The sequence below is a fragment of the Papio anubis genome, chromosome 15 (genome assembly GCF_008728515.1).
Source record: "Papio anubis isolate 15944 chromosome 15, Panubis1.0, whole genome shotgun sequence".
NCBI classification, from domain to species: domain Eukaryota; kingdom Metazoa; phylum Chordata; class Mammalia; order Primates; family Cercopithecidae; genus Papio; species Papio anubis.
Genome location: NC_044990.1, coordinates 77,302,427 through 77,329,145, shown reverse-complemented (window position 1 = coordinate 77,329,145; position 26,719 = coordinate 77,302,427). Strand labels below are relative to the sequence as shown.

The window sequence follows — 26,719 nt, the reverse complement described above, 5'->3', positions numbered from 1 at the left end:
GTCCACAGTAGCTTTATTCATAATAATCAAAAACTAGAAACAACCCAAATGTCCATCAGCTGGTAAATGTATAGACAAATTGTGGTAACTCCGCACAATAGAACGCTACTTAGCAATAAAACGGCACAAAGTAGTGAGTCATGCAATAGCATGGTTGGATCTCAAAAGCATTCTGTGAACTGAAAGAAGTTAGACCCAAAAGACTACATACCATTTGGGTCCATATCCTGTATATGACGTTATGGAAAAAGAAAACCTACAGAGCACAGAGCAGCCCAGTGGTTGCCCAGGACTGGAGGTGGGGATGGGGACAACAGATGTACTTTCTCTTCTTGACTGTGGTGATAGTTACAGTCGTATTCACTTGTCATGACTCATCAAACTGTAGACTTTCCAAGTTGGAATTTTATGGTATGTAAATTATACCTCAGTAAACCTAACTGAAACAAAACAGAGCACAGTAAGGTCAGATTTGAGTGGGGGAAGAAAGGCCACCTAGATATTCAGCATGAGATCATAGAAGAAGGAGCTTTTGACAGAGGCAGTAGAGTAGAGGACTTGGTTTACCAGGGAAGATGCAAGGTTATGAGTTCGGCTTGGGATGTCATATGCTTAGGGCTTTGGGTTCAGTGGCTATGACAGAGACCTGAAGTAACAGGGAATTAAACAGGAAAGTAAAAGTTTATTTCTCTTTACTTGAGAAACCCAAGCTCATAAGAGGCTTCTGTTCCACAGTTATGAGAGGCCTCCATCTTGTTTGCCCCCTGGAGTGCTGCTCCTCCTTTTGATCTAACTGGGTTCACCACCACATCCATGCTGGAGCCAGTAGGGAGGGGAAGATGCACCTTTCCCTTTAAGGATATGACCCAGAATTTGCACTGCCACATCACTGCCACTGCTATCGTATTGGCTAGAGTTAGCCATGACTGTACCTAGCTGCAAGGGATGCTGGTAAATGTAGTCTTTACTTTGGGTATCCATGAACCTAGTTAAAAGTTGAGGTTCTATTACCATGAGAGGGAAGAGAGAACAGATACTGGGAAGTCACCAGCCATTGTTCCACAAGGGGCCGAGGCACAGCCAAACACATTTCCAGTTGGCAGGTGAAGGCTCAGGACAGGGAAGAGAACAGACAGAACTAAAGAAATAGATTTGTGAGTACCAATCTGCTGAAACCATAAGCCTAAGCTTTTCTCTGGGGAAAAGTGTGTGTGTGACCTAATGTTGAGAAGAGAGAGAAGGAAGGAAGCATCTTGGTCCACAGTGGAACTCTAAGTAAGAGAGGTGAGCAAGGCACTGGAGAGGCCTCAAGCCTCCTCCTCAATCATTATGGAGTCCCACATCCCCCAGCAACAAGCCTGCTGCAGCTTCCTTGCCACCCTTCGTCATTGGCAGGGAGCAGCTATGTGAGGCATGGAGGCACGGGTGGCCTTGTTACAAATGCAGCTGTAGATTCCACAGCATAGTGGTGGGGCCAGGAGTTAATTATGTTACCTGCAACTGAAGATGTGAGGTGCCATTCTCATTGTGCCAGCAGGGCAGAGAGTGAAGTAAACATGGTGATCTTTGGGAATGAAAATGATGAGGAGGTAGGAAGAATGGAGTTTGTGGACTGGGTGCAATGGCTCACATCTGTAATCCCAGCACTTGGGAGGCCCAGCTCGGAGAATCGCTTGAGCCCAGGAGTTCAAGACCAGCCTGAGCAACATAGTGAGACCTCACACCTCTGCAAAAGGTGAACAAAATTATCTGGGGATGGTGACACATGCCTGTTACCCAGCTACTCAGGAGACTGAGGTGAGAGGATCGCTTGAGCCCAGGAGGATGAGGCTACAGTGAGCTGTGATTGTGCCACTACACTCCAGCCTGGGTGACAGACTGAGACCTTGTCTCAAAAACAAAACAGGACAAAAAAGCACAAAAAAACAAAACAGAACAAAAAACAAATTGTAGAAGAAAATGAGAGAAAGAGGAAATAACATAGGGATCTTGATAAAGGGGAGTAACCAGAATGCAGGGAAATGTCATTGGTAAATTTCTTCTCAGCCCTATTACTTTTGTTGTTTGCTAAGCCCCAAAGAGGAAGTTTCTTAATTAAAAGTCTTATTTACCTCGGAAAGCAGTAAAATAGCCCATAGAGAAGAGGCCTCTGAACGACACCAGAGAGTGGAAGAACACGGAGCAGAACAAAGAAGTGAACATTTGAAGACCATTCTGAAGTCCTCACCCATGAAGCAATGATTGGGCAGCACGGCTGTGGGAGCACAGATGACCTGTAGGGCAGGGAGTAGCCCATCCTGGGTCTCTGTGAAGGTCTGGCTGTTAACCGCAGCGTCCACGGGGGCCTCCACAGCCAGGCTGGGTGTGGGTCTTCAGGGAGATCCCGTTCAGTCAAGGAGCCAGTTGGTAGGCGCTGAGCAGCCAGTGGGCAGCACAGAAGTGTGGCTCGCAGAGGATGGGGGCACGGCACCCAGCATGTGGCTGGAGAGGCTGATCTTGTGAGGACATGTGCTGGGCAGGCTCACCCCACACAGGCAGCACCTGTCAGGTGGTGCCAGGGCGGAAAGACACGCTGTGGTGCAGCGCAGCGCACAGCAAGAGATCCTCCAGCAGGACGTGGCAGGGAGTTGGGGATGGTTTGGCTGAGAAGTCCCTTAGTGTCTTGGCATCCTCTTCTCTAAGCCCCTATCAGGTACTCACTACCTGAGCATCATCTTAGATTTTCCTCTTCTATTTCAGTTTGCAGTAATCTCCATAAAAACATTCTATTGCTTAGGTCTTTATTACCTTGAAATGTGTATCACACCTCGTAAAAAGGCTTTAGTTTGTTTTATTGCCAATTAGGACTCTTCACAACAGCTATTTGCCTCTGCAGGGAGAACTTCATTTCAGCCTTCAAAGGCGTGAGTTGTCATTGCCTAGTCACTGAACAACACTAATGATGGGTTGGTATGTAGATTATCCATCATTCTTCTCCATGTATTCTTTCTTTTTAATACAAACATTTTACTATGTTTTCTAATAAGTGCAGAAGTAGAGGGATTGGCCTCCCCACTTGCCAGTGTTCTACTGCCCTTGCTTGATACATACCCACCCTCACATTTTTACCTTACAGTGTTTTTAAAGCCGTTCCCAGATATTTTCTCACTCCATCTTAGACACTTTAGCATGTTATCTGTAACAGGTAAGCCTTTAAAAAAGATATAACCACCAACATTATCACACCACACAAAATTAGCAAAACTTCTTTATTATCATCTAACACCCAGTCTATATTCAGTTTGCCCCAGGTGTCTCGAAAATGTCATTCTATAGTTGGGTTTGTCTGCTTCTGGATCTAAACAAAGTTCACACATTGCATTTAGTTGCTGTGTTTCTGAAGTTTCTTTGATTCTTAAACTGGTCTCCTTTCATCTGTTTGGACTTTTTCTTTTTTTTTGGCAACATATTTGTTGAAGAAGTGTGGGTCATGTGTCCAGCAGAATGTCCCACAGTTTAGATTTGGCTGATGGTAGCCACCGTGTTACATACATGGTTCTCTGTCCCCCGTGTTCCCTGTGAACTTGTGGTTGGATCCAGAGACTTAATTTGATTCAGGTTTGATTTTTTTTTTCTGGCAAATAATACCTCATAGCTGTTACTATTACATCACATCAGGAGGCATATATGCCCAGCTGTTCTACTTTTAGTTATAATAATGTTGATTAATAGGTTTACATGGTGCCCACTCAACCTGTCCATGATAGAGTTCTCCACCTACTTTTCCTGGTTTTAGCAGCCATTGACTCAGCCCCATCATGAAGGCCTCAAGCTTTTCTTGGGATACCTCTTTTTCAGGAGCAGCCAGCTTGGGTAGCTAGCAGTCATGCCTGGGGTTAGAGTTGGCCTTGCCTGCAGTCTTGGAAATTGGTCATCTATTGATACTGTCATCTCGGGATATAGAGTTTTGGTCGCACATATGCAACAAAATCCCTTTGGAATTTCACATTTTGCCATTCTGTTTTTGAAAGTTGGTGAACTTCACATTTTTATTACTGATCCTTTCTTTCCTCACTGGATTCTTGACGCTATGTAAGTTTATAAACATTTCCTCGTTATTGGTTTGAGAATTGAAATTGTTATAAAGCTGGTATTTCAAATATTCCTAATAGGTTCTGGCATTTAATGCATAAGATAATGCCTGCTGTCGTGCCAGAAATGTCTAGGTTCCAGTTCCCAGTTTTAGAAAATACTGTTTGTTTGATATTGGGACATTGGTTTGGTGCTCTAAAACAGGCCATAATAATAGTGGTTTAAATTTGACAGAAGGTTCATTTCTCTCTTGGACAATCATGAGCTGGTAGGCAGTTTGGAGAGCAGGGCAGTTAGTTCCCCAAGGTCGTTCAGTGACTCAAGCTCCTCCGATCCAGTTACCCAGCCTGCGATGTTAACCTCATCCACATGGCTGAGAAGCTGGCTCACCGCCACAGCGCAGTCCAGGCAGTAGCACAGGAAGGAACAAGGGAGGCCAGCGGCTCCTTTTAGGAGCATGGCCTGAACAAGGCACGCACCCCTTCCATAATTTGGTCATGTGGCTCATACCTAGTGGTAAGTTAGACTGGAAAATGTAGTCTGGCTGGGCAGCCGTGTGCCCCTGTAAAACCGTTACTGTTCTGTTACTAAAAGGGGGAAGACAAGAACAGTTTTATTAAAGATCAATTAGTACTTTTTAGTGAGCTCTCTAAGCCTCAGTTTTCCGGTCTGTAGAATGGGGATGAAAATACCCCCTCTTGCGGCTGTTATAATTAAACGCATGAATGGATCAATGTAATGGAGCATCCTTCCTACTTCAGGCTGTCAGTAAATTATTCTATTTATAGACACAGGGGGAGTGCGGCTTCATGTAACAGAAAGTGCCCAAGTTTTGGATTCCGTGGTAGACCTGGGCCTGAATCGTTGTTGTTAGTTGTGTGACTAAGGACACATGTACCTAACCTCTCTGACCCCTTTAACAAACGAGAATTAAACTTATAGGAATATTACAAGAATTGAATGAAAAATTTCATACAAATATGTAGTACAGTGTCTGACATGTAGAAGATATATGTAAGTGTTAGCTAATTGCTAAGTAATCTGAGTAATTTTGTAGGTTCCTGTTGGGGAAAGATTGCTATGTAAAGTTGATTGTAAGAAGACTGGTGCCAAGCAGTTTAAACTAATCATGCACAGTCATCAAAATGTGTATTCTCAGTTTGAATATTTGGAGCTTAAATGTAAGCCAGTGCTTTCTAAAGAGATCTGTGAGAAGTACAGGCACCAGAATCATCAAAGATGCTCAGTAAAAATGCAGGTTCTTGCTCTTCTCCCTGCACCCCCTGCCAGGCTCCTGACTCAGAATCTTTGGGAATGGATGCAGAATCTCTACCTTTTTACAAACATTTTTTAGGTGATCTTTATTACACTGAAGTTTGAGGTTCCAGTTTTAATCCACAGCACTTATTTGAAGTATTTGAACACTTGTACGGTACTTTGAAAGAAGGAGGGTTAATTCATTTTTTCTAATTTCAGATAAACAAGACTAGAACTCTGAGGTTTTATGAGGTTTTTTGAGACTGGGCCTTGCTTTGTCACCCTGGCTGGAGTGCAGTGGCTGATGCTGGTTCACTGCAGCCTCAGACTGCTGGGCTCCAGCAATCCTACCACCTCAGCCTCCTGAGTAACTGGGACTACAGTTGCACACCACCACACCCACCTAATTTTTGTACAGATGGAGTCTTGCTATGTTGCCTGGGCTGGTCTCAAATCCCTGGGCTCAAGTGATCCTCCCATCTTGGCCTCCCAAAGTGCTGGGGTTACAAGTGTGAGCCACCACACCCAGCAAGGAACTCTGGGTGTTTTAAGATGGACTCAGGGATGAGATGGTTTTTTTCCTTCCAAGTGATCGCAACTTATTAAATAATAAATGTTTGCTCTGAATTCTTTTTAGTTGCTGCGAAACCAGAGATTTCCTGCATCCTATCATCATGCAGTGGAAACCGTTGTAAATATGCTGATGCCACACATCACTCAGAAGTTTCGAGATAATCCAGAGGCATCTAAGAATGCAAATCATAGCCTTGCTGTCTTCATCAAGGTGGGGACATGCAGGGAAGAGGATGTCAGTTATGGGACAAAGATGTGCTTTTTACGAGCTGTCTAACAGAGTGACTAGAATAGAGTAGGTGCTCTGGCAGTGTTGATGGCATGTTTTTTATGTCAGTGGAAAAACTTATTAGCAATAAATGCTGCTTTGAATCCAAATTTCTGAAATGTTTGGACCTGAAACACCTTTTTGCTTGTTTTCCTCAACAGAGATGTTTCACCTTCATGGACAGGGGCTTTGTCTTCAAGCAGATCAACAACTACATTAGCTGCTTTGCTCCTGGAGACCCAAAGGTAATGCGGGGATTGTTACTGGTAACAGAAGTCACCCTGTAGCTTTCTCTGGTAGAATTACCTTTTTCCTTTATTTTTTTTAAAAGCTCTGCCTTACTAATTTTTTTATTGTATTGAGCCTGTGTCTGTAATTATAAGCTACCTGAAATCCTTCATTGAAGTAGGAGGAAGGTAAACAATAAATGCCCTAAAAACCAGTTGAAGACATTGTTTAATGAAACGTGTCCTTAGTTTTCAAATCAATCCCTGCAGCCATCCTGAAATCTGTACAATGCAATAGAATATGCAGTTCTAAGAAGGTCAAGAAGCTAATGACTATTTCTAACATACTATTGGTAATAGGTTTTTTAGAATCCTGTATGAAATATCCAGCTGGGTATTTATAACTAAACACTTCTTCCTGCAGACCCTGTTTGAATACAAGTTTGAATTTCTCCGTGTAGTGTGCAACCATGAACATTATATTCCATTGAACTTACCAATGCCGTTTGGAAAAGGCAGGATTCAAAGATACCAAGGTAATCCATCTTTATATCCATTAACCTTTTCACAAAGAGAGACATTTATTTTCAATAAGAAAAGATAATTGATTCAAACATGATATTTGAATTTTCTGATTTTTTATTGATTAATTTTTTTCTTATGAAATTTCTGTTTCAAAAAATATTGATAAAATATGGGAACTTTTCAGCAAACTTATCAGACTACAGATCATGCCAGTATGGCTATTTCATTGAAAAATCCCTTTGCTTAAAGAAAAGAAATCTATTTCAGTTGCTATAGCTTATTTTTATTTGTTTCACTTTTCCTTTTTTCTTATGAATTAGCTTTTCTTTCACCAACTGTGGAGTCAAATGACACTCCTGTAGGTAGGTGTGGGGTGTGACGCGTGCTTTCTTGCATTTTCCTCCTCTAAAAAATAAAGAATGCAAGTGATGGCTGAACTGCTTCCATATGCTGTTCTGTTAAGCATTTCCTATATAATTTGATCAATTTTTTAAGCTGACCATAAATTAGTGATTTTTTCACTGGAGCTAAGACATTGCTGTAACATCCCAGGGAGGCATCTGGTTTTTTGCTCCTGAAGTCACTGGGTACTCTAGGATGTTTCTTTAAGAAGTAAAACAAACATCCCTGCTTCACCCCCAAAATTCATTATTCTATTTTCATAGCCCTTGTCCATAGTGGTGGCAGTAATCAAAATCACAAGCAATGTGGCTTTTTTACATGCTTTTCATGTTTGTATGTTGAGTCTTCATTAATGTCCTGTATTATCTTTAAGTTTGAAGAGAGTTGAGCTCATAGAAATGTCTTTGTCTTCACTGAGTAAATCAAATTGAACAAATCAGTCTGTCAGGTCTGTCAAGCAATATTTATTGAGCTTAGTTCCTTGTATGTGCTCAGGTATTTTGTGCTAAAGGAAAGAAAAAGTGGAAGGATGCCACCAAACTGCTAGTGGCACCTGAATTAACTGCTTCTGAATTCCGAGAGAAACACACTAAGGCATTCGTTCAGAGACAAACAACTTTCCCCCAAACAGACTGGTACTGCCTTTTAAGGATCAGGCGGGGGGACTGTGGTCCTGGAGCTGGCATTCATGCGTTCAACAAATATTTACCCCGCACCAACTGTGTTGAGCTTCAGAATAAGTTATGTACAACCTGGATGATAATCCCCGGCTATTCTACATACACAAAATACATAGAATGTCAGACACTGATGCATCCTAAGGAGAACAAACAAAGCAAGGAAAGGAGATACGAAAAGGGGTGACATTTGAGACAGAGTGGCCAGATAACAGTTGGAAGAAGGTGAGGGGTGAGCCAAGCACCCACATATCTGGGGGAGAGTTTTTCTGGGCTGAGAGAACAGGTAGGTATTCAGTGTCCCCTGATCTAACCCTGGCCTCCCACCTCTGTGGTCTCACACCCCCTTATTCTACACATTCTAGGCATCCCTGCCGACTCCCAGCTCCTCAGACACATCATGCCACCCCTCCACCTCAAATAGCTCCCGCCTGTGGAATCCTCATTTTCCTCCCCAAGCCAGCCACTGCATACCTCCTGCATGGGGCCTCCCGGGGTCTCCTCACCCTCTTCCAGTTCCCCAACTGGAATTAACCACTCTCTCCTGCCCTGCGCCTCCAACCTCACCACAGCCTCAGCCAGTCTCCTGTACCTGGGGACTCTCCTTCCCTCCACCTGGTACAGAGCCCAGGGAGCTCTTTTTGCCCAGTGGCTGTGCAGTGAATGTATGCTGATGCCCGTCTCACTATGACCCGGCAGGGCAGCACAAGCTCTTATAGACTTCTAGGGTATTTGGTAGCAAGACGGGCTTCGCTCAGTTGTGGGGGAACATGTGTGGGTAATTTGCCTTACTACACTGATAGGAATAAATGTTTTTTAGAATTTTCATTTTCTTTCTCCTTACTTACCTCCCACCCCCACCTTCACCTCCTTTCTTGTGTTAGTCCATTCGTGTTGCTCTAAAGGAATACCTGAGACTGGGTAATTTATAAAGAAAAGAGGGCCAGTGCAGTGGCTCGCACTTATAATCCCAGCACTTTGGGAGGCTGAGCTGGGAGCATCACTTGGCCTAGGAGTTCAAGATCATCCTGGGAAACATAATGAAACCCTGTCTCTACCAAAAAAAAAAAAAAAAAGAAAACAAAAATTAGCCTGGCATGTTGGCACACACCTGTAGTCTCAGCTACGTGGGAGGCTGAGGTGGGAGGATGACTTAAGCCCAGGAGGCAGAGATTGCAGTGAAATCTGCAATCTAGGAAGATTATGCCATGGCACTCCAGCCTGCACAACAGAGCAAGACCCTCTCTCAAAAAAAATAAGAAAAGAGGTTTATTTTGGCTCACAGTTTTGCAGTCTGTACGAGAAGCATGATGCCAACATTGGCTTCTGGTGAGACCTCAGGAAGTTTCCAATCATGGTGGAGGGCGAGCGGGGAGCCAGCAGGTCACATGGTGAGAGAGGGAGCAAGAGAGATGGGGAGTGAGGTGCCACACTCTTGTAAACAACCAGATCTCGCGTGAACTCAGAGCGAGAACTCCCTCATTATGGCAAGGAGGGCACCAAGCCATTCATGAGGGGTTCGCCCCCATGACCCGAACACCTCCCACCAGGCCCCACCTCCAACAATGGGTATCAAATTTCAACATGAGATTCAAAGGGGACACACATCCAGACCGTGTAATTTCTCATGCACATTCATACACACAAGCACAGATGTGTGAGCACACACACAGTTAAACCATAAGTAGTTTGTTCTAAGAGATTTATGTGAACTCAAGCTATAACTTATAGTTTAGATAAACTAGGTGAAATAATCATAAACAATGAACATAATTAATCTAGAAAATGACTACTCTCCCCCTTCTACTAAAGGGTTTCGTAGAACTTGTGTCCGTATTTTGGGTAGATTTAGTTAGTAGCTATCTGATACGGGACGAAAGGCAAAGGGAGAGATCTATAGACTTTCCTTTAATAATGGAGTCAGTCTGACAATTCACAACGTAGCTTCAGCTTCCTGAAATGTGTATTTCATCTTCAGAGTGATGTTCAGCTGTTTTTGTGTACCCTTCCAGAGTAGAGTTCGTGTTTACTCCTATCTGTTTTCCAGAAGAGCTCTCAATTTTGTCATTTAGCTTGCTGGTGATTTACCAGTTTGGTTTGATGCTTTCTCCATTTTAATTTTAGCTTATATTAAATTTGTATTTGTTTTCAGAGATGGAGAAATATTAAGAGACTATCTTAGGAAATACTGCGTTAAATAAGTTCTTCATTCAGAGATAGCAGAATAAGTAGGTTATGTATTAATTTGTTTATTTTAAATTCATTGGGTTTTAATGGAATATATAGGCATTAATGACCAGGAAAGGAGTATATGAACTCATATAGTAAATAACATTTTAATAAGCCATGTATGTTTATTGTTTAATTACATGTTTGTTATGCACAAACTGCTCTTATACAATTCTGTTAGCTAGTGTAACGTTTTTAACTTTGTCGCTAACAAAGTTATATTTTTAATGTAACATATGCTGTGCTCTAGTCTAAAAATTGGTACTTAAACTGTTCACTAATTTAATTATGTAGGATGCAATATGTTCCAAAATCCAGTGCACTTAATTGTATTTAAATTTAGTTTTCATTTAAGATTCTCATGTGCTAAGAAGTAGAGCAGACTTGTACCTTTCTCATTTGAAGCCAAGTCTAATCATCTCTTGACACCCAGGGTGGGCTGAATGCAGAGGATGGGTCTTAGTTTTTTTTTTTTTTTTTTTTTTTTATTCAAAGAGCATTGCATCTTTCCTACCTCAAGTAGTTTCTATCCTCATTTCAGACCTCCAGCTTGACTACTCATTAACAGATGAGTTCTGCAGAAACCACTTCTTGGTGGGACTGCTACTGAGGGAGGTGGGGACAGCCCTCCAGGAGTTCCGGGAGGTCCGTCTGATCGCCATCAGTGTGCTCAAGAACCTGCTGATAAAGCATTCTTTTGATGACAGATATGCTTCAAGGGTGAGTGGTCCCCAATGGAAGGAATGTGTATTGATAATGTCCTTTATTTTAAGTGGTGTAAAGAAAGTAATCAATTAGAAAATTCATGGTAACAGCACTAAGACTTTGCTCTGTTTTGGGACTAAAATCAAATATCTGTCTTTATAGGAAAGATCCAAATAAAGGAGATGGTCAGTGACAACTTAGTTCAGTTCTCAGAATCCTGGGTCATACTTACCATGTGTGTCTTTTCAGAGTCATCAGGCAAGGATAGCCACCCTCTACCTGCCTCTGTTTGGTCTGCTGATTGAAAACGTCCAGCGGATCAATGTGAGGGATGTATCACCCTTCCCCGTGAATGCCGGCATGGTACGTACATGTGGTCACGTCAACTCAGCCTGTACTGCGTCCCAGGACAAAGCGCCATAAGCTGGGTGGCCTAGAGCAGCAGCAGTTTATCCTCTCCCATTCAGGAGGCCAGAAGTCCAAAATCAAGGTGTCAGTGGGGTCAGTTCCTACTGGAGGCTCCTGGGGAGGAGTCTGGGCCGTGCTCCTCTCACAGCTGCTGATGCTGCAGGCAACCCTGGGTGCTCTCTGGCTTGTGGTGGCATCACACCAGTCTCTGCCTCTACCCTCACTTGGTGTCCCTTCTCCATGGTGTTTATCTGTGCCTCTGTGTCCCTCTCCTCTTCTTTCTTTTCCAAGATAGTCTTGCTCTGTTGCCCAGACTGGAGTGCTGTGGCACAATCTCGGCTCACTGCAACCTCCACCTCCTGAGTTTAAGCAATTCTCCTGCCTGAGTTTCCCAAGTAGCTGGGACTACAGGCACCTACCACCACATCCAGCTAATTTTTTTGTATTTTTAGTAGAGACAGGGTTTCACCATGTTGGCCAGACTGGTCTTGAACTCCTGACCTCTCAATCTGCCCGCCTTGGCCTCCCAAAGTGCCGAGATTACAGGCGTGAGCCACCACATCTGGCACCGTCTCCTCTTCTTATAAGGACACTAGTGATTGGGTTTAGGATCCACCCAGTATGACCTCATCTTAACTTACATCTTAGATATATAATGGAAAGATCCTATTTCCAAATAAGGGTACATTCTGAAGTCCAGGTAGACATGAATTTGTTGGGGGACACTACTCAACCCAGTACACACCCCCCTTTATTTTGCCAGTGCGACTCTTGCATTTCTGGCTAACATGGGGTCAATCACTAAACCTTCAATTCTTGTTAAAAAATAAGTATAAAAACCATGTTCTCCTGATGAAATTGAGTCAACAGAGATATGACCCCAGAAATTATCTCAAAAGTTTTTGATTACAGATGATTTTACTTTTTTTTTTTTTTTTTTTTTTTTGAGACGGAGTCTCGCGCTGTGTCACCCAGGCTGGAGTGCAGTGGCGATCTCGGCTCACTGCAAGCTCCGCCTCCCAGGTTCACGCCATTCTCCTGCCTCAGCCTCCGAGTAGCTGGGACTACAGGCGCCCGCCACCTCGCCCGGCTAGTTTTTTGTATTTTTAGTAGAGACGGGGTTTCACCATGTTAGCCAGGATGGTCTCGATCTCCTGACCTCGTGATCCACCCGCCTCGGCCTCCCAAAGTGCTGGGATTACAGGCTTGAGCCACCGCGCCCGGTGATTTTACTTTTTTTTACTCAGTCTTTGGTACCTTTGATATGATTGTTTTTCAAAAAGGATTCTTGGACTCATCTTGCAATTCAGCTTTTTCAAAGCATTATCACTATCAAATTTCTTGTCACATTTCAGTTGCAAAAGACTTTTTAAATGTTAACCTATAATAATTTTTAATTAATAAAGTTTATAAGAGTTTTACAATGTAAAACCGGCACTCCTTCTCTTTCTAATTCTGTCTTGGCCTCAGAGGGCTTATCTGCTATGAATTTCAGCACATGTTATTTTAGCATTTCCCCTTTCCCTGGTACTCTGGTCTCATGAACTGGCTTGGTGGTTCATCTTCCCACCTTGTCATTATGGGTGTACACTTGCAGAGTCTCATATATGTTTCTGTCCCTCCCTCCCACCCCAACAGTGATGCAGTGTCCCATTTTTACACTACCTCTTCACCTCCAATTACGTTCCTAAATAACATTACACTGAGATGAACCATATGTATAGGTTTTGTGCGTGTGTGGCTGCTCTAAAGGACATAAACTCTCTCTATCCTAAGCGCACCTCGCTTATCTCACCCTGTACAACATTGCATTTCACACATGTGTTCTCTAACCCTGTCTGTTTTTCAAACCAGAGTAATTCAGAGTATAATGTGACCTCTCTGAACTGTTTCAGTCCTAACAAAAATGAACACTTTCACCAAAGTAAAATCCCGTTTTTTGACCTAACTTCAAAATTAGTATGATTTCTCCACTGAAGTTCACATGATCCTATGAACATCTAGAGACTGTCATTGCTGCTGTCGTAATTCCCCGCATTACAGATAAGAACCAGCATTCCCGTTAGAAAGAGCAGGGGAGGTTTTCTCTGAAGGAAAAAAAAAAAAAGAATAAGGAAATGTTGGGCATCAGAGCTCTGGAAAGGGAAAGGTGTTAGAAATGCTGGGGAGAGAGAAACAAGACTTTATGGAACGTGATTTCTCTCCCCCACCCCGACCCAGCATCCGTATCCCACGCCCCCTGCTCCCACTCTGACCCATCCCACCCTCCTCCCTCGCCCACACCGCAAGGCTGCTTCTCCCATGCAGGCAGGCACGTTGAATGCATCAGGCTGTCTTGGTCCTGCACTTGCCCTGGCACTTCCAAGAACAGGGGAGGAATCCTCTCCAGACATCTTTGATTGTTTCTGCTTTCCTCCCCTTGACAGACTGTGAAGGACGAATCCCTGGCTCTGCCAGCTGTGAATCCGCTGGTGACACCACAGAAGGGAAGCACCCTGGACAACAGCCTGCACAAGGACCTGCTGGGCGCCATCTCCGGCATTGGTAATGCTCCCTGCTCCTGTGGGCTTCTCTCCGCCATCTCTCTGAAAGTGTCTCGGAGCCGATGGTTGGTGAACGTGTCACACTTGTGTGGTAGGACCTTGAAGTCTGAGTTTCTGCCCTGAGTATTCTTTCCCTGTTTGTGATAGTCAACAACTGAAACCCTTCAGCCATGCCCTGAAATAAAGGTCCCGGATGCCTGTGACTCCTCAGGATCATACAGTTAATCACAGGCTTGCACTGTTTGCTTTTTGTTCAACATTTGTTGAGTTTTCATTTTAAATCTTAGTTGGATTGTGTATACTGTTAAGGAATATTTTTGCAGGTGGTGGGGGGAGGGGAACACTGATTTGTAGTGTTAGTGATTTTGATGAAATATGACATAGTAATTCCTAAAGAACATAGCAGTTTATGGCTAGAATTCAATCCTAAAATCAGTTTTCAAAAATCTGTCCCACAAGACTTTTTCTGTGTGAAATAACAGAAGAGCAGTCCCCTCTGAGAGAAAAACACATGACACAAATCAAAATTCTCGTAGTTTCTCCATAAGAAAATACCGGACATAATGTACTTATTAATATTCTGACTAATTGAACTTCTGTGCTAGCTTTTTCTCAGAGATAGCAGTTTACATATATATATATACATATCTTCCAAGAATTGTCACAGGTGCTCACAGACTTCTTCAGTCTTTATTTTTCCCTCTCTCTATCACATTGTGAATAAAGAAAGCAGCCTACTATGGCTAGTGGCTAGACTACCCAATAATGGGACTAATTCATGGGATAAAATAAATGGCAGCCTTCATCCGATTAACTCACAGGACTTGCCCACTCTGAGATTATGTCTTTACCTTTGCCGGTGGTGGTGGTGTTAATATGCTATTTCAGGCAGGGGATGAAACTGAGTAGGATTTAACATGAGAAAACCCACACCAATGCCCAAAGTTATCCTACAATAATAATACCAGTCCTTAATCTGGTTGATACTTATGTGTCTTTTTCACAGTTATGCTCTCCTTAGTTGACACTGTAAAGATTAAAAGAGTTAATTCATGCAAAATGCTTGGAGCAGAGCCTGGCACACGGTAAACGCTCAGCAAATGTCGGCTGCTGTCACGAGTTTCCCTTTGCCTTTCTTCTGGGCCTTCGCTCTGTCTCTGCCCTGCTCTGCCCCATTCCCAGCCGCTGCTCCAGAAGCAGGAGGGGACCTTCCTCAGAGGGTGTGATCTGCAGTGGTTCACAGCACTAGCTTTAAAGCCAGACAGATGCAGCCTTGGATCTGGAATCGACCATTTACTCGTTGCCATGGCAGGATGTTGTCTATCTTTTTTGACCTCCGTACACCGTCTTCAAAACGGTCGTTAGAGGGATTAAGAGCTAGTATGATGCGTATGGTGCTTGACAGAGAGGAACCAGATGAGTGGAAACATCACTTGACTGTAACCTTGATCATTTCCACAAAGTTTGAATGCTTCTGTTTGACTTTTTTGACTCTTCTCCAATTCAGAATTCACCTTGTTAGGATTGGGGACTTCTTTAGAACTTGGAAATAGGCCACTGGGGATCTTTAGCATCATGGCCTCCAATTGCTCCAGGTTGATGGTGCAGCTATGGAAAGCACTTGAGACTGACTTCATCCTTTTTCACTCTTAAATTTTAAAATCCAAATCCACGTTTCATAGGAATTCACCACGACAGGCTTATTATCCTCAGGCTATCTGTATTGCCTCCTTTCTTGAAGACTTAAATCCCTGTTCTCTTTTAGGAATACCTTCCAGGGAAGCCTCATCTTTGAACTGGGTTTACTAGTTTTTTTCTGGCAGCTTTAGCAACTCTGTTCATCAGGGAGTTTCTAGCTAATTTTAGTCCTGGTGCTTCTCCTTCAAGAGCAAACTCTCCTTACATCTCTGTTAGAAGAATCCTGTTTCTACACATACTGAGAATGTGCCATCACAGTTTTTTTAATGTCTTTGGAGCATGGTGCCTGAGAGTTTTAAAAGTGATTCACTGCCTGGATAAAAACTACTCTGAGATTACATTCATTTTAAAAGGCAAGCGTTCTGAGGCTCAGGGTTTCTTTTTCCACCTACTCGGTGGTACCACGGGAGGAGGGATGAATTTATCTTCTTTTCATTTTACTCAAGTGTCATTTAAGGACTTTAAAAGCTATGCTCTGGGCCAGGGTATTAAATACAAACACATACACAAAGACATATAAAATAGGAACAAACTAAGCATATTGATTTTGATATATTGCATTTCCATCTGTTTGCCTTAAATTAGGACTCTAGTTCTGGAACCAAGCTGGAAACTCTGAGAACTTAGGATCTAATTTTACTTTACTGAGGACCTTTATCTTGAGTTCTGTGTTCTTCAAATGCTGTTCTACATTAAATATGAAATATGATTATATGAGAAAAATTATAATTTGGTGATAGCATGCGTTTCTTATCTGAGTACAGAAAAAGGCCATAGGTTTTTCACAGGGTTTTTACCTGTCCCTTGCGACGATCATTCACATGGTTTCTCTCCTGGGGAGATGCAGCCACTGGCTGACAATAAGGCTTAATGTTCTACATGTTCAAGCCTCCGCTTCTATTTTCAAATTCCCCTGGTTCTTCTTTTCTTGGTATTTAACACTGAATCAGTTTCAGGAATAGCAATGAATAAATCTGAGTGTTCAACAGAGGGAAGGATTTATGACCTTGATGTCACAGGTATTCCTTCTAAGTTTAAAGAGTTAAAGATCAGCCGGGAGTGGTGGCTCACACCTGTAATTGCAGCACTTTTGGAGGCTGAGGCGAGCAGATCACCTGAGGTCAGGAGTTCGACACCAGCCTGACCAACATGGTGAAACCTCGTCTCTACTAGAAATATGAAAAAATTAGCCAGGCTTGGTGGTGGTCGCCTGTAATCCCAGCTACTTGGGAGGCTGAAGCAGGAAAATTGCTTAAATCTGGGAGGCTGAGGTTGCAGTGAGCCAGGATCGTACCATTGCACTCTAGCCTGGCCAAAAGAGTGAGACTCTGTCTCAAAAAAACAAACAAACAAACAAACAAACAAAAGAGTTAAAGACCATCTTGACATTGCCTGAGAGATGATGAATTTATGCCATTAGCCATCACATTTAGAAGGGCAACAACCGAGTCACTTTCAAACATACTTTTGGTGTAACCTAGGGGCTGACTATATTTATTTTGTTGTTAATTTATTTTTTGACTTAGAAATATCCCAGTCCATGGCAGCTCACTTGCCTCCTGAGGTCTGAAAACGACGAGCCTGTTGTGAAGTGCCAAGTAACGGCATCTTCAGCTTGGGTCTGGGAGAATGTGTGCTCACAGCTGCCAGACACAGAGTCCAAATCTCCTGATGCCATCTGCCGAACCAGCCAGGCCTTTCCGCTGCAGGCACGCCTTTTGGTTCAGCACGGAATGTACCAGACCAAAGAGTCATTTTAAATTGTGTGATTTATTTAATAAATCTTATCTAAGCAGGAAGTCAATCTATTACCTTAACAATTCCATAGTACCAAGATGGGGAGTGATTTCTGCCTTCAAATGCTGTTTTTTTCATGGACATCACAAATTTTATTTCTACATTAGATTTCCTTTCTGTTCAGAGTTGTTTATAGCAGATTCCCAAATATTCCCCATTCACAGCACCCTTAGTGTCACTTTTCTTCATGGCATCCCTAGGCCAAAAGACACACCCAACAGTTCTGTTTATTAGGTACGTAGAACCAAATAACTTAATAAGTACTTACATTTTAACAATTTAGTAGGCACTTAAAAGAAATAATTTGCATACATTTAAAGAAAAAAGTTTAATTTTATTTTTAATAATCACAACTAACTACAAATGGGTGGTGTGTGCCTGTTGGACACTGACAGCTTCTCAACCTTTGGGTCATATTAGCCAGCACCATTCACATTTCCTGTCCCTCACTGATTACTTGCCTTTTATTTGTGAAGCCCTCCAAATACCCAGCTTCACAAATATGTCTTCAAAAGGAGCATAGCACAACCTGCTGCTGAAACGGCAGCTTCTGACCAAGGTCACGGATCACTGTGTTCTTGAAAATTTAAAACACCCCATGACACCCCTCAGAGTTTGGTAGGCTCCTCAGCGTTTATTATCAGTTTGAATGCTATGAGTTTGTTGTATGGTTTAATTTCGTGACTTGATAGTTGTAGGTGGATTTACCTTTTAATTTTTTAAAGTCTTCATTCGATCCCATTCTGAAACAGGTGTGCACTGTTAGTGATCATAGGTGGTTTCTAATAAGTGAATTGATGTTTACATCTGAATGTTTCAGACTAGTTTCTTTTTATCTCATTGTATATGATCTGGTTCTTTAAAGGTGAAGTAATGGAATGCAACTCGTGAGCCAACTTCCTAACAGAAAATATAAGTGCAATAAAAGCAATATCCCTTAAAGTTCAGTACTCATCTTTCTTTTGTTCTGTCTTAATAAAACTTTATTCTTGGCTTGATTTCCATTTAGCTTCTCCATATACGACGTCAACTCCAAACATCAACAGTGTGAGAAATGCTGATTCGAGAGGATCTCTCATAAGCACAGATTCGGGTAACAGCCTTCCAGAAAGGAATAGTGAGAAGAGCAATTCCCTGGATAAGGTAATTGCTTTTCACCCAACACAAGGGTTCTTGTAATCAATGGATTTAGCCCAAAGTAAACGTACTTCATGTTCTAGTGCCTTTTAAGTGTGACCTTTTGTTTTATCCTAAACCACCAGCTGACCTGGAGTAGGTGATGAGAGCTTTAAGGTCGGGTCCCATTCCTTGAAATGCTCTGATTCCTGTTTCCACAACCTCAGATCCTGGGCAGGGTTTGCAGTGGAGCATCTTGAGTGAATGGCTCTGGTGGGTTGGACATGGAGGGACTCAAAATGCTGCCCAGCTCAATTCCCTGTAGTCTTTTTTTTTTTTTTTGAGACGAGTCTCGCTCTGTCGCCCTGGCTGGAGTACAGTGGCACGATCTCAACTCACCGCAACCTCTGCCTCCTGGGTTCAGGCGACTCCTCTGCCTCAGCCTCCCCAGCAGCTGGGACCACAGGCGCACGCCACCACACCTGGCTAATTTTTGTATTTTTAGTAGAGATGGGGTTTCACCATATTGGCCAGGCTGGTCTCAAACTCCTGACCTCGTGATCCGCCCTCCTCGGCCTCCCAAAGTGCTGGGATTACAGGTGTGAGCCACTGCACCCCACCAATTCCCTGTAGTCTTTATAACGGAGACACTGTCACCAACACAGCTCTCCACCCACAAGGGTGTTAGGTCTGAAGCCAGCTCCAGAGAATAATTGATCATATAGGTAATTCAGGGATAAGAAATCACTTTATTCACACAGCACCCACCCACAACACAGCACTTCCTCCTCATACTTAGCCTTTTTTCTTCAAACTACTAAATGCTCAGACCATTTGGAACTTTGTAGGAAAGGATAAAAGTGTGGGTTTAAACCTGGAGCCATGGTAAGATTGGTATCACTTTGGGCACAGATTTTCTAAGTTACTTCAAGTTACAGACAAGCACCCATCCCAGTAAACAGCTGAGCCATTTAGGGATTTATCCCTAGTTCTCCAAAAACACCCAGAAACATCCTTCCTCAGCATCAGGTTTATAATCTTGTCACGCATCCCATGGCCGGCATTGACATGATTATTGTTAAATGCAGCTCTATTGAAGTGCGAGCAGCTCAGTTTGGGTGTGTCATGACATATTGAACTTTTCCCTTGACCCCAACATGCCTTCGTGTGTAGAAGGAGAAGCTGCTCCGAAGGCACTCTGCTTGTGTCATACGCAGTGCTGGAGAGGAGGAGGAGAGCTGCCAGTCAGCCAGGAAAAACCGGGTCACTGTGGATTTTTCCCTTCTAACGATTCCACCTTTGCCAGAGGAGACAATGCACGCAACACCCTCTCTCCCACCGCCGGAAGTACTGAGTTCTCCAGTGACTCTGATCAAGGGGGCAGGCCAGAGGGTACATCCATACCAGTTTTGCCACTAATTGCCCCTGTATTTTTCTGTAAATAAAAATATTCACATATTTTATTAATTAAGCCTATTTAATATATGTGTGTGTGTGTATATATATATTCACACACATAATTTTATTTTCAGTTGGCCACCAGCACCTTGAATAAAACATCTTTTTTTCCACTATTGTTTTTGCTTTGATATTTGGCAAAAAAAATTTTTTAAATTTCAATTGGAAATTCAACTGGGAGAGTTTTTAAATCTCCTGTGTTTGCAATCACATGGTGAGATTCTTATGCTGCTTTTTTTCCGTGAGAACCTGCTGCCTAGTGGCAAAATTGCCCTCTCGTTTCCCCCAAGGTTTCTGACGTTTGCAGTGTTGAGCTAAGCTGATGATGGAGTGACCTCATCAGTTTAGGACCTTTGGTGATGCTGTGCTGACATGTCGCTGTTTGTCCCAGGCAGGCACCTGCCTATTGTGTTCCCTGAGCAGTGCCCACAGCACGCCCCATGATGCACCCTGGATGATGGCGCCCGGGCTGCAAGCTTTGGGGTGCTTTGCTCACAGCAGCACCACAGGCACTTGCTGTTTCAGCCACTGCCGTTGTCGTCAGGAGGTGGTTGGTTGTGCAGTGTCTTCCAAGTCGTAATTTCTGTTCTTGATCCTAGCACACATACTTTCTTGCATGAGGTTTCAATATACTTGGCATCTCAGAAGGTTGTACTCGGCATAGCTAAAGCTGTGTTTATCCAGTGTGAAAGGTCTGTGCCTTCTGCTTGTCCCTTAGGAGGGCGTGCTGAGGAGACAAGCTAGGGCTTCCGTGGGCAGCATCTGAGTGTGTTATATTTGGGTGAAAGGGTGCCTGTGGTTTAATTGTCAGCAAGTTACTTGCACCTTCCAATGTATATGATCTGACTTGATTCTAAGAATCTTTCTCTTCCACAGGAGAAAAGGGAAACACATTTTCCTCCCGTAATTAAATAGAAAAATCACCTGTATTTTCTTTTTAGCACCAACAAGGTGGCACATTGGGAAATTCGGTGGTTCGCTGTGATAAACTTGACCAGTCTGAGATTAAGAGCCTGCTGATGTGTTTCCTCTACATCTTAAAGAGCATGTCTGATGGTAGGTTAAAAAATGGAGATTTCTGTTTTGCCTGTTTCAGTACTTGGTTTGTTTGTTTTTAACTTGTAATAAGTTGAAAGGATACAAAGATTTCAAAGGATTTTCTTCCTTGTTAAAAATGCATATTCATTGACTAAATGTAATAGAAATAAGAACCTTATTGTGGGAAAATCATTTCCTTAATAATTTTATTCTAGAAAATGAGTTCTAAAATGTGAATGGGCCTATTTCTTAGATGTATATTAAACTGGGACCTACCATGTTGACTGAAGGAGATAAAAGCACATACATAAAATAGCTTCTGACTTTAAAAAAAAATTTTATTCGTCCAAAGAAACTTACTGTCAGCTTGAATAACTGTGTTAGTCTCTGGAATTAGAATATATGTTGTGGGCGGACCTAAGCATTCCTTCCATTCAGAGTGTGTATATTCCTGGCTGAAAGTGGGAGAGACGTTAGTTTAGTTTTCTAATGGAAATGGTGGTATCATTGTAGATTATGTTTCTGTTTGAGGTTGGACAACTACATTTTAAACTAAGAATGAGCAGAACTCTGAATGCTCTATCTGGACCACATAAGGCTCGCGAATGTGTATGACAGGACAGTTTCAACTCTGTTAGCTCGTCTGTGTATCTGGCTGTGTAATAAAAACAATCCCGGTAAACAATGTCACAGTTCTCATCCTGGGCAAAAATCTTATTTTTCCTACAACGAATTAAAAGGTGTGCTGTGAACTTCATTAAGGTGATTGAATTCGGATGAACTCTCCTGAAAACAAAGTGCCATTTTTTGAGAACCTGAAGGCTTCTTGTGCTGCTTTTATCTGGGGGCAGGAGGTGTGTACTAACTAGCCAGTGGAAGGAATCTCTGCTTGAAAATAGTATTTCTTTTATATGAAGCTTCCATTTCAGCAGCATTAACAGCCTGACTTTTTTTTTCCCCAATCCCAGCCAAGGTACAATCTGACTTTTTAGCTCAGATGGTAGGAAAAACCTGCTTGTCCTTAAAAGAAAGACTGGGTAATTCGTTCTTCTCTTGATTCATTACTTTAAAATGCTATTTTTTAAAAAAAGAACAGATGAGCGAGACTTTCCCTGAACGATGACCAAATACGCTAGCACAGGGCACTTAGTCTGATATTTGGGTTTACAAAGTTGAAAGTCTTCCCATTTAAGTCAAAAGTTCTAAACTTTGCTTCATGGTAATAATGAGGTTTAGCAAGCATTATAATTCTGTTTTTCCTTTGTTTAAAGTTTTCTTTAAATTATTTTAACTTTCAAATATTGAATATGACCTGTAATAGGAACATAATTGCTTTTTAAAGACAAATATACAAGAACATTTGAATTCAAGTAAAAGTTATTCTTTTTTTTTTTTTGAGACGGAGTCTCGAGTCTCGCTCTGTCGCCCAGGCTGGAGTGCAGTGGCGGGATCACAGCTCACTGCAAGCTCCGCCTCCCGGGTTTACGCCATTCTCCTGCCTCAGCCTCCTGAGTAGCTGGGACTACCAGCGCCCGCCACCTCGCCTGGCTAGTTTTTTGTATTTTTTAGTAGAGACGGGGTTTCACCATGTTAGCCAGGATGGTCTCGATCTCCTGACCTCGTGATCCGCCCATCTCGGCCTCCCAAAGTGCTGGGATTACAGGCTTGAGCCACCGCGCCTGGCCGTAAAAGTTATTCTTTAACCTCATACACATATTTTAAAAATGCAACCACCTCTTCAGAGTATATTTTTCTCTCAATTTTCTTCAAGTTATCGATTGTTTTCCCTTTATAATTAGAATTTGTGTGTGTGTGCATCCCATTTAAGACATCTTCTCTGACCTCCAGGGTCATGAAGGTATTCTGATATTTTCTTTGAAAGCAGTGTTATTTAAATTTTCACAATGAACTCTAAAAATCTACCTACAATTGGCTTTTGTGTATCATATGAGTTAGGGGGAGAAATTGCCTCCAGAGATAGTTAACACACCGACAATCAAAATCAGTTGTGTAACTGTGTAGCTACTCTCTCATTTATTCCACATTTAATGAGCACCTTTTACATGCTGGGCCCTTCCTCACTGTCCTTCTTGTACCATTTTCCTCTTCACAGAGCTTATCTCTGTCTTCCCACTCTCCCCAACCATACCTGGAGCCCAGAGCAAGGAATGGCAGCGTCATTGCCCATGCTGCTGGCCACTTTGTCTGGTGTGTGCTGAGGGTGGCCGCAGGGGTCTGCAGGGTGATCCCACCAGGCTCTCCAGCATGCACTGAGCTCCCTGGGGGCTCACCCTACCCTGATAGCCAGCCTCAAGTAGCCAGAGTCTGTTCCTCTGGAATCTCAACTCAAAACCCCTAAAGATGGACGGCCATGACCCACTCTTATTACTGGTCTAATAGGCCAAGCGACCTTTAGAATCAGATGCACACGATTTAAATTCCCACTCAGCCATGATTCTTCAGACTGGTAAATGGGAGAATTACTTTACTTCTCTGAGCCTCTGTTAGCTCATCTAAATGAGAACTTTCTTCTGCCCCAGATTATGGTGAGGATTAGATGGCACAATCTATGTGAAATTGTGAGAGAACCCAGTACAGTGTCTGGCACACAACAGATTCTCAGTCTATATCCCATGTCATTCCTGCCTATCATTGTTCTTGACAAGTGTGGAGTGAAAGCCTGTGGCCACGCATCTTCATGAGCCATCAGCATCCCCACAGCCACCCTCTCTGCTCATCTCAGGCCACAAAGACTCTGGCTTTTTCCCTAAGAGAAAATTCTTTACCTATTTCTCAACCTCAGTGTGAAATATAAGAATGCAAAAAAGGTTAGCTATTAGATGATAGAACTCAAACAACAGTAATACTAAACTGTTAAGGGTTCACACAGAGGTTTAAATGCACATGCCACTCGGTACAGCTATTTTTCTTCAGAGAACTTATCCTGTAGGTATAGTTAGACATGCATGCAAAGACCCACATAAAAGGATATTTGTTGAACCATAATTGTAATAGCAAAAAGTTAGGGGGCAGAAACAGTAACTGTCTATCAGTAGGAGACTAGTTAAGTCAATTATGGTCTATCCACATAGAGGAATATTATGCAACTTAGAAAAACTTAAGATAGATCCAAGCTATATTGTTCAGTTAAAACTCAAAGAGCAAACTTATGTGTGTAATATGCAAAGATTTTCAACAAATTCCCTGTTGAGGAGAGATCCTCTAGTAGGAGACAAGAGAGCCCAGCTTTAGGTTGATGTACACTTGTATTCTTAGAATTTTCTAGTCTATTTAAGAGCATGTTACATATAAGTTAAGTGAGCATTATGCTAGAATGTAGCACGAGATGACATGATGGAATTACAGTTCAAATGTTCAAATACAGCATGTTGAAGGTGAATAGGCCTCAGGTGTGTGATATCCAGTGTAGAGTGGTCAGCTATAAAAGAGGGCAGGGAAAGGGTTTAGAGGCCTACACTCCAAGGTTCCTTCCCATTTTCATGACAGGTGATTCTCCATAATGTATATGATATATATTGTGATTCTAAGTAAATGTTTATTTTCTAGATGCTTTGTTTACATATTGGAATAAGGCTTCAACATCTGAACTTATGGATTTTTTTACAATATCTGAGTAAGTAGCTTTCTCTTTGATCATTGCCTCTTGATTTTTTCCTGGATCATTAAGAGGCTTGACGAATACTATGTGGTTGAACCAGGGGAGTCGTGTATGTCACATCCTCACTTACTTCTTAAGCCCTTTCTCATGGACTTGGCCCTAAAACATATTTTCAGGGCTTGTGACCCAGTGATCAGTGGTCACCCTTAACGTGTTACAGATATGTGCTTGTTTTACATGAGAGGTAACTGCTTATGTGTATAAGTCATCTTAATAAAATAACACGAAATTTATTAGCTGAATTGGGTAGATACTGCTTTTCTAAGTTGAGCCTAACTTAAGCTGATGCGGAAACTGAGTCAGAAAAGTTGCTATAATTTTAAAATATAAGAAGTAAAAGTGAAATATTATGTAGCATCTTTATCTCATTTTGGCTCATCAATATAAGATTCTGATTTCCTTTAAGCTCTTCACTTTTAGCAACGTGAATCTACAATCCCTTGTCCAAAACTGCTGGGGCCAGATAAATTTCCAAATTCAGAACTTTTTGGGTTTCTGAAAAATTCACATATAGACTACATCCCATAACATCTCAACAGCATCTCTGCATAGTAAAAATAAAAAATTTCTGCAGTACTATTATTGTTCATAATAATTGGATAAATCATAACTATAAGTAGCTTTATGTCTATTATTTTGGGTCACATTTTGGTGCCAAATGTATTTGCACGAACTCAGGAGGAAAGTGGTTTTCAGAGTTTCATGCATTTTGGAACTACAGATGAGAGACTGTGGGCCTGGCCCTCAGTGGACACTTGGCTCATCGTCTCCTGACCTCTGCTGAGTAAAAGGCAGGAGTTATGTGGTGAAATGAGGTTCAACACCAGAGGAGCTCACTGGACATTGTTTTAACTACCTCATTAAATACATGATTTAAAAAAACATAACAAAACAATGTTGTTAGATATATATTTTTAAAAACTACACACTTGGTGTATATAATCCATATATTCGAGCCAAAGAGAGAGCTGCTTATATAGATGTAAATGAGGATGAATAAGTAACTTGGAACAGGGTGCGTGGTCTTCAACGTGATTTCCCAGGCACGCTGCTGTGGAGTGAATTATCACCCCTGAGTCGATGGATGATCCTGTCGGTCCTGGGCTTCTGCACTGTGTTGCTTTAGCCAGCCACCACGGCACTGATAGCTACACAAGATGGGGCCTCCCTCACAGGTTAATACATTTCTCTGGGCTTGAAGGGACTTTCCAGAGGACTCCCAAAAACTATTCTGAATGAATGAGGATGTGATATATGCTGGTGCTAGACATAATGCTTATTGAATTTGTTATTGTTAATGGATAAATAACGTCCTGAAAATAATTTTATCTTCACGTTTCCCTAATAATTTTTCATCTTGCCTGCAGAGTCTGCCTGCACCAGTTCCAGTACATGGGGAAGCGATACATAGCCAGGTACTGTGGGGCGTTTTCATCCGAAACGTGTTGTTTTCTGTGTTGCCTGGCTCTGATTGTGTGGAAATGGTCATCAGTGGCGGCTGGCAGTTGGGATTCATGGAAGCGGCCATGGGGACCGATGGCAGGCCCTTGGATTGCCACTGCAGAGCCCAGCAGTGTCTTTCGTCTGCATTCTTACAGGCGAAGTCTCATTTCATCTTACGTGTTACCTCTTGGAAAGTGTTCCTTTAGCGGGCTGTGGCGACCCTTCCATCCTGTCGTCCAAACTCCCCTTCCTTCTCTGTTCTGTCTCCTTCCCCTCCTCTTCTCCCCAGTTCTTCTTCCTGTGTTCCTTCCTCAGTGATTTCTTTTCCTCTGTTTGACTTTCCAAGGTCATTTTGACTGTTCCTGCTCCCAGCTACAAAGATACTAAAATCTCACTAACCACTCTTCTTCTTTCTTAATGAAAGAATGTTTTCAGTCCATCTCAAATTTGTGTGGACTTCCACAAACCTCTAAAATGGAGCCTTTTGTCTTCCTACTCTTGACTAGTTGATAAGCGCTCCATGTTCTTGGCCAGAACTCCCTGGTGAGTCGCGTCACTCCCACTTTCCTGTCCAGAACCAGCCTCGTAGAAACTCCTTGCAGCTG

The 26,719-nt window shown here is 42.4% G+C and overlaps 1 protein-coding gene across 40 annotated transcripts in view; it reads left to right on the top strand.

The window, feature by feature from the left end:
* DOCK9 (dedicator of cytokinesis 9) overlaps window positions 1-26,719 on the top strand; it is a 299,896-nt gene that overhangs the window by 215,683 nt on the left and 57,494 nt on the right. For 37 of the 40 annotated variants that reach the window (XM_009192144.4, XM_003914024.5, XM_003914026.5 and 34 more), the window contains 10 exons: window positions 5,966-6,112; window positions 6,331-6,414; window positions 6,821-6,932; window positions 10,771-10,949; window positions 11,184-11,297; window positions 13,769-13,886; window positions 18,390-18,523; window positions 20,896-21,010; window positions 24,560-24,626; window positions 26,039-26,086. In XM_009192144.4, the coding sequence (XP_009190408.3) occupies window positions 5,966-6,112; window positions 6,331-6,414; window positions 6,821-6,932; window positions 10,771-10,949; window positions 11,184-11,297; window positions 13,769-13,886; window positions 18,390-18,523; window positions 20,896-21,010; window positions 24,560-24,626; window positions 26,039-26,086 (1,118 nt within the window). Of the gene's footprint in view, window positions 1-5,965; window positions 6,113-6,330; window positions 6,415-6,820; window positions 6,933-7,241; window positions 7,284-10,770; window positions 10,950-11,183; window positions 11,298-13,768; window positions 13,887-18,389; window positions 18,524-20,895; window positions 21,011-24,559; window positions 24,627-26,038; window positions 26,087-26,719 lie in introns of all 40 variants that reach the window. The other 3 variants (XM_031655631.1, XM_031655625.1, XM_031655614.1) reach the window with 1 other exon arrangement.